We start from the raw sequence: 13,422 nt of genomic DNA, 5'->3' as shown, positions 1-13,422 counted from the left end.
GCTATTAGTAAGTGAGACCTGGAATTTTTTCTCAGAACCTGTTTATAAGAATATTTTCAGTTAACAAATTTTATACTGTAGTCTAGTTTCCAAGGCATCATCTTGAGATGTCTGTAACTTACATTGTTTTAGTTGTTAAAATCAATGCTTATGACTGGGGGTTGGGGTGGGTGGAGATAGTATAATGACTTTTGCTGTACCTGGACTGGATATTTCTGAGATCTTTAAAAATTTGAGACAAAGACACTTTTTGAAAATATAAGTGGCATTCTAAAAAAGTTCTGTTCCCTGATAAATCAGTATTAGTATTTAAAACAAAACTCAGACAAGTAGGAGAGAAGATTCTTTAAATGTAGTTAAATGTGTGTAAACCTTTGTAATTACATCAGAGGACTTAAGTCACCTTTGAAGCACCTGTGGATGGATTTTTGATACATTATTGATGAGATGAAATAATCTACTTTTCTAAATTGAACAGTAAAATTCTTTAAGTTCTATATTTGGTAGTGAAACTATTCATTTGATTTATTTTCTTTGAAAGCTTTATTCATTCCCTGAAATTGCTTTTCTTTTTTTTTAAATATATGTATTTTTTTATTAAGTAAACTACTCTAATGAGGGGCTTGAACTCATGACCCCAAGAGTTGCATGCTCTACCTACTGAGCCATCCAGGTGCCCCTGAAATTGCCTTTCTTGATACATAATAAAGTATACAAAGTTTAGTGAAGATTTCAGACAGATAAGGGTGTCTTTTTTTCATGCTGTGATTTTTGACTGTTATTTTTATAAAGTCAAAAAACTTTAAATATCATTGTTAGTGGTAATTAAGTGTTCCTTGTCAATAATTTCAGTAAATCAGAAAGATTTTACATTTTTTTAAAAGTTAGATTAGGGGCGGCTGGGTGGCTCAGTCGGTTAAGCAGCTGCCTTCAGCTCAGGTCATGATCCTGGGGTCCTGGGATCGAGCCACACGTCCGGCTCCCTGCTCGGCGGAGAGCCTGCTTCTCCCTCTCCCTCCGCCTACTTGTGCTCTCTATCTCTCTGTCAAATAAATAAATAAAATCTTTAAAAATAAATAAATAAAAATTGGATTAAAACAATTTCAGTTTGATGCCCTCTTGTGGTAGATTATATGTGGACTCCTGGTGAAACTTTTGAAGTCATGTCAATTGTTCAGTTGACAGTATGGGGATTTGGTATATGCTCTCCCTGGACGCTTAAAATGATGAGTTGGTGGACCTATTGCCCAAGGGGGACATACCTAAAACAAAGTGTGGGGTAGTGAACAATTTTTTTAAAGGATTTATTTATTTATTTGAGAGAGAGCATGTGCCCACATGCGTGTGTAGGGGGAGAGGTAGAGAAGGAGAGAGAAACTCATGCAGACTCTGTGCTGAGTACAGAGCCCAACTTGGGGCTTGATCTCACAGCCCTGAGATCACAACCTGAGCTGAAACCAAGAGTTGGACGCTTAACCAACTGTGCCACCCGGGTGCCCCAGTAGTAAACAGTTTTTAATTGCAATGCTAGTAGTTTATAGAAACTAAGTTTTTCTGCTACTGCTTTTATTTGATACTCATTTAAAAATATGTTATTTGTATAGGTTAGTGAAGCATCTAATAAAAGAAAGGTTTTTACCTGAATCTACCTGAGGAACCAAAATGCTGAGCAATCAACTTAGAGATCCAGTATATATAAGAAGGCCAGTCTTTCTTTATTCTTTTTTTTTTTTTTTTAAGATTTTATTTATTTATTTGACGGAGAGAGACCGCGAGAGAGGGAATACAAGCAGGGGGAGTGGGAGAGGGAGAAGCAGGCTTCCCACCGAGCAGGGAGCCCAATGCGGGGCTTGATCCCAGGACCCCGGGATCATGACCTGAGCCGAAGGCAGAAGCCCAATGACGGAGCCACCCAGGCGCCCCTTTTTATTCTTTTTTTTTTTTTTTTAACGATTTTATTTATTTATTTGAGAGAGAGAAAGTGCACAGAGGGAGAAGCAGACTACCTGCTGAGCAGGGAGCCCGATGCGGGGCTCAATCCCAGGACTCTGAGATCATGGCCTGAGCTGAAGGCAGACACTTAACCGACTGAGCCACCCAGGCGCCCTAGAAGGCCAATCTTTCTTAGTTACGGCATTCATCTTATCAATTCTTTGCTCTGAAATTGGGACTATTAGTAAAACAGGAATTGCCAAATTAGATTAGCACCTTTATGTGTCACTATTCATTCTGAATAAAATTACCTTGAACACAACATTTAAACCTTTTTTGGAGGGGGGGGCGCCTGGCCAGCTCAGTCGGAGGAGCATGCGGCTCTTGATCTCAGGGTTGTGAGTTTGAGCCCCACGTTGTGGGTAGAGATTATTTAAATAAATAAACTTAACATCTTTTTATTTTTCATTTTTCAGATAGATTAAATTATACTTTTAAACCTGTACTGGTTTGCACCCATACCTCCGCATTCTAGCTGAAAGTCACCTGCTTATTTGCTGGCTTAGTTGCCATCAGACCTGTATCTGTGAGCCTCCTGCCCTGGTCCAGTTCTGTATGTCCCACGGTCTCCTGGACGTGTCCACACTGCAGGCACCTCAAATACAGCGTGTCTAAAACTGAACTCATCGCTTCCCCCCCTTACCTACTTTTCTTTCTTTCTTTCTTTCTTTTTTTTTGGGGGGGGGTACCAAATTACTTTATTTGAAGAATGGTACAAATGAAAGAAGTTAAGTAGATGTTTTGGTACAATTTATAGAAAAGGTAAAGGTAACCCCACCTTTTCATTACCTCTTAAATATTGAATCTGGTTCTCTCCATTCTTACTATCCTTGCCGTGATCCAAGCCAGCATCATCTCGATTAGACTACTTTAGTAGCCTCCAAACTGATTTATATGTAACTCCCCATTTCCCAGTTCTAGTTTCTGTTCCATAGCTGGATGATTTTTATTTTTATTTTTTTTAAGATTTTATTTATTTATTTGAGAGAGAGAGATCGAGCTTGAGCAGGAAGAAGGGCAGAGGGAGAGGGAGAAGCAGGCTCCCCGCTGAGCAGGGAGCCCCATGCGGGGCTCAGTCACAGACCCCCCAGGATCATGACCGGAGCTGAAGGCAGATGCTTAACCATCTGAGCCGCCGAGGTGCCCCTGGATGATTTTTAAAGCAGCAGTTTTGATCAGGTCTCTTTTTCCCTCAAGTTGAAAATCTTTCAGGTACTTCCATTTGCTCTTAACAGAAAGTTCACAGATCCCTAATTTTGTACGTTTAATTCTCTTGCTTCCCACCCCCTCAAAACAAATAAATAAAAACCAAACTAAAACATCCAAAACCCTTTTTGGCTAACTTATCCTTCAAGTCTTGGCCTATGTATGCCATTTCTTACGGCTTTCTCTCTCTGAACCTCTTTCCCCTCTTGCATCCTAAAAGATACCTCCTTTAAAAAAAAACAAAAACACCCTTCCCCCGTGTAATTATTGGGGTTTTTAAAAGATTTTTTTTATTTATTTTTGTGTAAGAGAGAGAGAGCGTGAGCACTAGTGCGCATGAGTCGGGGAGGGTCAGAGAAAGAATCCGACTCCCCACTGAGCAGGGAACCCAATGCAGGACTCGATCCCACTGGGATCATGACCTGAGGCAAGGCAGACGCTTAGCCAGCTGAGCCACCCGGGCACCCTGTAATTATTTGTTTTAAGGTAGATACCACATACTTCATAGGATGAGGAAAATAATAGCAGCTCTGCATATTGCATCCAGTAGGCACCAACAGTGTTTTAAGTGCTTTACATATTTGAACTTACTTAATCCTCACAACAGCATTTGATATAAGTACTGTAACCCCATTTTTCAGATGGAGAAGTTGAGGCATAGGGAGGTTAACTAATTTCAGTATCACACAATTAGTAGTAAGTAGGAGAGTCAGGATTCAGTCCCAGGTATTCTGGCTCCAGAATGTATGCTCCTAACCCACTCGGGCTGCCCGATTTAGCTGTTGCTTTAACTGCTAAATCCATAGCTGCATTAGTTTCTTGTGGCTGCAGTAATAAAGTACCACGAACTAGGTGGTAGAAATTTATTCTCTCACAGTTGTGGGGGCTAGAAATCTAAAAGCAGGGCGTCAGCAGGGCCATGCTCCTTCTGGAGGCTCTAGGAAAGAATCCTCTCTTGCCTTTTGCAACTTCTAGTGGCCCAAGTATTCCTCGGCTTGTTAGCGGCATAATTCCAGTCTCTGCCTACCTCTGTCTCTGTAAGGTGGTCTGAGCCTTTTCTATCCAGTACCTCCAAATTCTTCCAGCCTTTTCCCATCACCCAGTTCCAAAGCTGCTTTCACATTCTTAGGTATTTGTTAGAGCAGGACTCCATTTCTCCGGCACCCGAATCTGAGTTTCCTAGGGCTGCCGTAACAAACTACCATAAACAGAGTCACTTAAAACAACAGGAATTTGTTCTCTCACAGTTTTGAAGGCCAGAAGTCTGAAACCTCAGTGTCAGCAGGATTAGTTCTTTCTGGAGACTCTCAGGGAGACTATTCCAAGTTCTAGTGGTCGCTGGCTATCCTTGACGTTTCTTGGCTTATAGACAGATGGATCTCATGAATCTCTGCCTGCACCTTCACATCACCTTTCCTGTGTGTTTCTCTGTGTCCTCTCTTCCACTTACAAGGATACATGATCTTTCCTTCCTTCCTTCCTTCCTGCCTGCCTGCCTGCCTGCCTTCCTTCCTTCCTTTTAAGATTTTCTTTTTTAAAAAATACTTATTTGAGAGAGAGAGAGAACAGGAGGAGGGGCAGAGGGAGAGGGAGAGAGAATCCCAAGCTGACTCCTTGCTGAGCATGGAGCCCAACGTGGGCCTGTCTTATGACCCTGAGATCATGACCTGAGCCAAAATCAAGAGTGGAATGCTTAACTGACTGAACTACCCAGGTGCCCCTCTTTTTCTTTTTCTTTTTTTTTTTAAAGATTTATTTATTTACTTTAGAGTGTGTATGCCTGAGTAGGAGAGGGAGAGAGAGAATCTCATGCAGACTCAGCGGGGCTTGATCTCATGACCCTATCTTGTCTCAAGCCGAAATCGAGTCCGACAGAGCCACCTAGGCACCCCAAAAATACCAGATTTCATCTCAAGATCTTTAGCTAATTATATCGGCAAAGACCCTATTTCCAAATCAGGTCACATCCTAAGTTTCAGGTGGACATGAATTTTGGAGGGATCCTTTCAACCCACTTCTAGTGTTTCTTACTCTTAAGTTTCTGTGGGTTTGTTTAAAAATGAAACTTGAAGCTTATTGTTAGTCATTAACCTCCTACTTATCTTGCCTGAGTAAAAGCCAAACAAACTTTAAAATGGAGACCTATAATATTTATGTTTGCTCTTAATTATGTTTTTGGCAAATGTTTTCATTCCAACCTGCCTTCCCCTGCCACCTGTGAGCTCCTTTGAGCTGATTAGTGTCTTTAGGAAAGCCAGGCCAGTTTGGGTGTATAGAAGGAGCATTGCAGGCACTGTGGGAACAGAGCCTCTACAGAAACCACATTCTAACCCCAAACCAAATATATATACAAATCAATGTATATTTGTATAGGAAAGCTCTTGTCACTGTTATGATTAGAACAAATAATTTTGATTATATAAACTATGTAAATGTGCCTAAGTCCACAGGATTAGGACAGCTTTTCATGGGGCACCTGACTGGCTCAGTCACTAGAACAAGCGACTCTTGATTTCAGGGTCATGAATTTGAGCCCCACGTTGGGCATAAACATTACTTAAAAAAAAAACAAAACCAACAAAACAACTTTTCTTTGAAAACATTAACAGTTCACTCTGTTTTGTTACTTCATGCTTTTAACAAATTTATCCTTCTATAGCTTCAAGAAGAAAAAAATTGTCAGTGTTGTATGACCTTTGATGAAAAGAATAAAAAATAGTTTTCGGGTGCCACATTTGTAGAGGGACATTGAGGGGAAGAATATCAGGGTTGTGAAGACTGGAAAATGTACTATAAGAAATGATTAAAGTATTTGAGCATGTTTGGCCTGAAAAGAAAAAACAGTAAAATTGTAGATGTTGTGAATGATTTGAAGGACTGTGTGTGGAGGAGGTGTTAAGTTTATTTCACATAACTCCAGCAGGCAGAACCAGGACTAATTGGTGGAAACACTAGGTTTGTGTCATCTCATTAAAAGGAAGAACTTTCTGGGGTGCCTGGGTGGCTCAGTTGGTTAAGGGTCTGACTCTTGATCTCACCTCAGGTCTTGATCTCAGGATTGGGAGTTCAAGCCCCATGACCTTTTAAGAAAAAAAAAAAAAAAAGGTGGAGGAACTTTCTGCTATATGAAGTAAGGAGTTCTCTTTTAAGATGAAAATTAAGATTAAAATTGAAATTAAGGGGTGCCTGTGTGGCTCAGTTGTTTGGGCATCTGCCTTTGGCTTAGGTCATGGTCCTGGGGTCCTGGGATCCAGCCTCTCATCTGGCTCCCTGCTAGGTAGAGAATCTGCTTTTCCCTTTGCCTTTCTCCCCTGGCTTGTGCTCTCTCTCTCGCTCACTCTCTCTCAAGTAAATAAATAAAATCTTTTTAAAAAAATTGAAATTAAGTAGTCTGTTTAGATAGAAATTATGCAAATGACAGTATGGATTAAATCAGCTATTAGGAACCCTTTCAATAGTATGTGAATTACTTGAAAAAATGGACAGAATGTCCATTTAATTAAGTTTGTTCCCATACCATCTCATTTTCATGTTGAAATCTTACACTTGTAAATTATGTTTCTACCCCAAAAATGTTTTTATGCAGAATGTTTTTCTTGTTTCATTGAAATTTGTAGATATTTCTGAGTAAAGAGGAAAAAGCAAATAGTAAAAGAATTCAACATCTTTATAACAAGTGAATCCTTAAGATTGATTTTTTAGAAAATAGAGAACCAGGCTGTCCTGTAACTCTTATGCTCAATCAAAGCTCAGTAAGTGCTTTCTGATTTGATATTGTCCCTTAATTAGATTTTTGATATGGTATTGCCTTTTAAACTTTTATTATTAGTCTTTTTGATTAGAGGACTCTGACATCTTTAACGTTGTAAATTGGAATAAAACTATTGTCATCACTGAGTCATAAGAAGTCAGAAATACCCATTATAGAGAGCAGGTTTTAAAGAAAATGATTTTCAGCAATTTTTGTAAAAAGCTTCTAACAGAAGCAATATATGAATTTCATATGTCAGCAGATGCTGATTTGAAAGCAGAAAATGAGGGGCGTCTGGCTAGCTCCGTGGGAAGTGCATGCAACTCTTGATTTCAGGGTCGTGAGTTTAAGCCCCACCTTGGAGGTAGAGATTACTCAAATAAATTAAAAAAAAAAAAATTCAAAAAAAAAAAGCAAAGTGAGATAACATTCATTAATTCTTTTTTTTCATTTTTGATAATTTTGATACCCATTTATTTATCCATGACTTAATATGTCCCTCCTTTCTTCAGAATTACTGAATGACTCATTCCTGGAATTCTGCTCAATTTTTATTTATTTACTTCTGTAATAGTAACAATAATATTTTATTTTTATTGATTACGAACAATGTGCCTGGGTGCTATAATCTATACCTTATTTATTTTATTTTTTTACAATCTGTGCCTTATAATACCTTTAATTCTTACAGTGGCCCTGAAGGAGTTACCATTATCCCCATTTTATCAGCAAGGTCAATAAAATGGCTCAGAGACTCAGAGAGGTTGTGTCTTGTCCACGTTTGCGTATCTCATAAATGCCTGAGCCCATTTTAAAGCCAGATCTTTCTTAAAGCCCAGTTCTTTCAGTTCTGTGAGTTTGCTGTTGAGTAGACAGGAAAGTTACACTCTCTCATCAGGTTCCTCATACACGCTCCTGAATTCCTTTTGAATGAGAGAAGAAATACCATCACATGTATTTCTGAAAGTCCGGTCCTAGGCATGAATTTACCTTGTGTTTTTAGTTGAAGTCTACATGGGCATTACAAGTGAATGGGACCTTTGGAGAGATGCAAGCAGGACAGAGAGCTGCTCCTCTTCTCTCCAGTTTGAACTTTGTCCATAAGAAAGGAAGAGAGAGGAAACATCGCTCATTGAGATGACTCCTTCAAGGACCAGAATTTAGCAGAGCATTTATATCATGTTGATGGAAATGTTCTAAACTGAATTGTAGTGTCAGCCTGCCCTGTACCTGCCATGCACTGACCATAATTTAAATATTTCTGGTTAAAATTCCATTCATGTGGTTACAGCGATGATCTCAAAGTCAACTGAAGTATAAGCAAGACTGTCCCCCACCAAGTACTCACACACTCTGAAGTTTGAGGTCCTGTTTCTGTGTGTCATGTTTTTAGATATCTTTCTTTTTTTTTTTTTTAAGATTATTTATTTATTTTAAAGAGAGGGAGAGTGCACGAGAGTGGGGTGAGTAGCAGAGGGGGAGGGGAAAGAGAATCCTCAATCAGACTCCCCACTGAGCAAGGAGCCTGACAGAGGCCTTAGTCCCAGGACCCTGAGATCATGACCTGAGCCGAAATCAAGAGTTAGATGCTCAACCGACTGAACCACCCAGGCACCCTTAGATATCTTTCTTTGCTGCTATACTAATTCGTCTCTACCCACTACTTTTGTTTTTTAAAGATTTTATTTTATTTTTATTTTGAGAGAGAGAGCGAGTGGGGAGGGGCAGAGAGAGAGAGGGAAAGAGAGAGAATCCCAAGCAGGCTCTATACTGAGCACAGAGCCCAATGTGGGGCTCAATCTCATGACCCTGAGATCATGACCTGAGCTGAAAACAAGAGTTGGATGCTCAACTGACTGAGCCACCCAGGCACCCCCCATCATCTCTCTCCACTATTACTCACAGATTATTTTATCATAAGCTGCTGTGGGCTAGGAAAGCAAAATAATTAGAGATTGCTCAATTAAAGTAAAAGTAACTTGAGTTAGAATGAGACGTGAGGGGATTTCTTGTGAGCAGATATACTGAGCTTTAGTGGGCAGACTTTGTGTTACATCTTCTAACTTTCCCTGGATAGATGGCCGTTGTCCAATCAGTGCCATTATGTCTAACATAGAAAGTGTTTTTGTACTTCTTTTAAACAGAGAAGAAGATACAGAAAATGAAAATGAGAAGAAAATTTGGTACTACAGCACAAAGGTCCAACTTGCAGAATTAATTGACTGTCTAGATAAAGATTACTGGGAAGCAGAACTCTGCAAAATTCTGGAAGAAATGCGTGAAGAAATCCACCGGCACATGGACATAACTGAAGACTTGACCAATAAGGCTCGGGGCAGTAACAAATCCTTTCTGGCGGCAGCTAATGGTGAGAGGGAAATTTTCTCAATTAATTGTTAATAAATTTGAGATAAACTCTTAGTATGAAATCACTGCAAGATTTTGAAAATATTAAAATTTGAAGTTACGTATATTTTAATTCTCTGTATTTTTTCTTTTTAATGATTTTATTTATTTATTTGAGAGAGAGAGCCAAGAGAGTGTGAGCAAGGTGGGGCAGAGGGAGAAGGAGAAGCAGACCCCCCCACTGAGCAGGGAGCCTGACATGGGGCTCGATCCCAGGACCCTGGGATCATGACCCGAGCCAAAGGCAGATGCTTAACTGACTGAGCCACCCAGGCACCTCAGTTCTCTGTATTGTCCTTTTCCTAAGGAATCTTGTTCATCCCAACATAAATTAGGGGATTCTATGCATTTTAGCATTTTGTATCTTGCCTTGGTCATTACTGATCTTCCCCCAATTGTTTTTTTCTTTAATTCAGGTATCTTATTTATTAGAGAGAGAGAGCACGAGTGGGGTGAGGAGCAGAGAGGGAGAAGCAGACTCCCCGCTGACCAGGAAGCCCGACTCAGGGCTTGATCCCGGAATTCTGGGATCATGACTTGAGCCAAAGGCAGATGCTCAACCGACTGAGCCACCCAGGTGCCCCACGAATCCTACCTTTAATTATGAGAAATAGTATTCTTTTAAAAGATACTCTTTGCAGGGCGCCTGGGTGGCTCAGTCATTGGGCGTCTGCCTTCGGCTCAGGTCATGATCCCGGGGCCCTGGGATCGAGCCCTGCATCGGGCTCCCTGCTTGGCGGGAAGCGTGCTTCTCCTTCCTCCACTCCCCCTGCTTGTGTTCCCTCTCTCGCTGTCTCTGTCTCTCTCAAATAAATAAAATCTTTAAAAAATAAATAAATAAAAGATACTCTTTGCTTTTTATTTTTAAATAAAACTTTTAGTTTTAGAATAGTTTTATAGTTACAAAAAAGTTGCTGAGGTAGTACAGAGGGTTCCAGATACCCTGCACCAGGTTTCCCCTATTATTAGCATCTTAGCTTAGTGTGGCATATTTGTCTTAAGTAGTGAACCTATATTGATACCTTATAATACCTTAATCTATATTCAGATTTCTTTATTTTTACTGATAACCTTTTTCCGTCTCATGATCCCATCCAGGATACCACATTATATTTACTTAACATGTCTGTTTAGGTTCCTCTAGACTGTCACAATTTCTCAGACTTTTCATGTTTTTGATGACTCTGACAGTTTTGACGAGTACTGGTCAGGTATTTAGTAGAATGCCTATGTACAAAATTGTAACGATAGTATCATTTTTTTTTTTTAAGATTTATTTATTTATGAGAGACCAGCAGGTGCACATGAGCAGGGGGAGGGGCAGAGGGAGAGGGACAAGCAGACTTCCCACTGAGCACAGAGCCTGACATGCAGAGCCTGACATGGGGCTCCATCCCAGGACCTTGAGATCACGACCTGAGCCGAAGTCAGATGCTTAAACCAACTGAGCCACCCAGGTGCCCCAGTATCATCTTAACTAAAGAACAAAACCAAAATAGGAATTGGTAATCAAAATGTTTAGTGGTCTGATTTAGGGGAATGTGAAAAACTAGAAATTCCCAATATAGAAGAATTGGTTAATTCTCTTACTGATTATCATGTGATAGAACACTAGAGAATTGGAGAATTACATAAGGTACCATGCCAAAACAGTACCTGGGTCATTGAGGTACTTAAATTCTCTTTCTTTAAATAACCAACTGGGTAAGTAGAGCAGCTTTTATAAAAAAATAACCAATTAGCATAATAGGATTATAGTTGGTATCCTATTTATATTTTTCAAATTTTCTACAATGAGCATTTTTTTGTTTATTTTTGTTTTTTTAAAGATTCATTTATTTATTTTAGGGGGAGGGAGAGACAAGGAGAGGGAGAAACAAATCTCAAGCAGACTCCCCACTGAGTGTGGAGCCCGATGGGGGGCTTGATCCATCCCACAACCCTGAGATCATGACCTGAGCTGAAACCTAGAGTCAGGTGCTCAACCAACTGAGCCACCCAGGTGCCCAGCATGTAATGTACTTTTAAAAATTAGTCAAACTTTTTTATGTAGTCAAGAACAGCAGAGAAAGCTTTGAGCATTAGGCCACAGTATTTTCTTGGAAAGTTAGGTGGCCAACGCTTCTGTGCTGTGAGACTGTCTTACCCTCTTAATACAGTGTGGAGTTCATTTAAGTAAGGGGGGTAACTGCAGCTTGGATTTCATGGCGAGACTAGACAAAAAGTGACACTCTTTTTCTTTTCTCTTCTTCTCCTTCTCTGCTAAGGTTTATCCAGCATGGTACTCTAATTCAAAAGAATTGAAAATTGGTGGGAAGAGGAGGGAAAACTGACTTTTTTTTTAAAGATTTTATCAGAGAGAGCACAAGGCAGGGGGAGCAGCAGCCAGAGCAGGCAGAGGGAGAAGCAGGCTCCCCATTGAGCAAGGAGCCCGGTGCGGGACTTGATCCCAGGATCCTGGGATCATGACCCGAGCCGAAAGCAGACGCTTAACCGACTGAGCCACCCCGGCATCCTGAAAACTGATATTTTTGAGTACCTACTGTGGGCTGGGTGTTCAACTAGATGTTTTACAAGCCTTTAATCCTCTCAACAATTTTGTAAGGAGTGTACTGGCAGTGCATTAAGCATTCAGACAGGAGTCCCCCATTAAAATGCTGGTCTGCCACTGTTAAGTTTATTTGCTCTCCCTGGGAACCAAAACCTGGGCTGTGGTAGTCAGTTTAGGAGCATCCAGCCCAGGTAAAAACCTAGAATAATATCTAGTGGTGTTCTTTAACTTGGGATTTTATGAGATGAAAACAGCAGAAACTACTGGGTTCTGAAATAGCCAAGAGTAATTTGCAGTATTGTGACAGCAATTTCAGCATCGCAGTGTGTTCTAATGACTTGACATTCTTAACCTTGCAAGTAGCATAAATTCCTTTCAAGTTTAGCCCTCTGTTTTTATATACTTACACGTATACTTAGGAGAGTTTAATTCCACTTTTGGTAGTTGAATTTTCTTTTTCTATTTTTTTCTAATATTTTATGAAAATTTTCAAATATACAGAAAGGTCAAAAGAATGATACAGTAAACACCTACATGCTCATCATCTTGGTTCTACAATTTACTATATATTTGTAGTTGTAAATAGTTTGCTATATTTGCTTTATCATATACCTTTATGGTAATTGTATTTTATAATGCTTTATTTTGGTGGTTTTGAAGGAAGTTTATTTTTGGAATGCATTTTTCTAAGTAGAGATGGTTTTTATTTTATTTGAGAGAGAGAGAAAGAGCGGAGGGGAGGGACAAAGAAAGAGGGAGAGAGAGAATCTTAAGCAGGTTCCATGCCCAACACAGAACCCAACACGGGGCTCGATCTCACGACCCTGAGATCATGACCTGAGCCGAAATCAAGAGTTGGACGCTCAACCAGCTGAGCCACCTGGGAGCCCTGGTAGTAGTTGTTTTTGTTTTGTTTTGAATGTTGTTTTATTCTCATTAAATGGCACTAGGAAAGTTGGGAGGAACTTGCACTAGTCAGGTTAAGAAAAGCTAGCAGTTGGGGCACCTGGGTGGCTCAGTCGGTAGAGCGGGTGACTCTTGATCTTGGGGTCATGAGTTCAGGCCCCACATTGGGTATAGAGATACCTTGAAAAAAGAAAATAGAAAAGCTGGCAGTTGAAAATCAGGGTGGAGCTATGTTTGAAAGTGAGAAATAACGTGGCTCTCTAAGAAAAGCAGGTGATTGGAAACTAGACTTTCTAAATAAAAAGTTCTTTAAAAAAGAGTGAGATACTTCCACTGGTAAGTTAAGTGTACTTAGTAGCAAGAGTAACCACAGCTAAGGTAAATTGAATGGAAAGTGGTAGGTAAAGTGATATAAGGAAATATGTACAAAAGGATCCTGGGATGACTTGGATGATGAGGAGGACAGAAAACATGCCAGTTTCTTCCATATGAAATTGTCCTTTATCTATCTTAGATGTTCACATATTCATTGGTTCCAAATTCTTATAGGAATTAGGAATAGAGAAGGTGAGAGAGAGTGTGAGGAATTAACTCTAGCCAGCTCAACTGT

General features: G+C 40.0%; 1 protein-coding gene across 15 annotated transcripts in view; it reads left to right on the top strand.

Moving 5' to 3' along the window:
• BPTF (bromodomain PHD finger transcription factor) overlaps nt 1–13,422 on the top strand; it is a 146,955-nt gene that overhangs the window by 42,011 nt on the left and 91,522 nt on the right. For all 15 annotated transcript variants that reach the window (XM_078065947.1, XM_078065946.1, XM_078065945.1 and 12 more), the window contains exon 3: nt 9,094–9,317. In XM_078065947.1, the coding sequence (XP_077922073.1) occupies nt 9,094–9,317 (224 nt within the window). The remainder of the gene's footprint in view (nt 1–9,093; nt 9,318–13,422) is intronic.

Source organism: Halichoerus grypus, chromosome 2 (genome assembly GCF_964656455.1).
Source record: "Halichoerus grypus chromosome 2, mHalGry1.hap1.1, whole genome shotgun sequence".
Taxonomy (NCBI): Eukaryota; Metazoa; Chordata; class Mammalia; order Carnivora; family Phocidae; genus Halichoerus; species Halichoerus grypus.
Note: the sequence above shows the minus strand (reverse complement) of the source record. Positions and strands in the feature narration are given on the sequence as shown.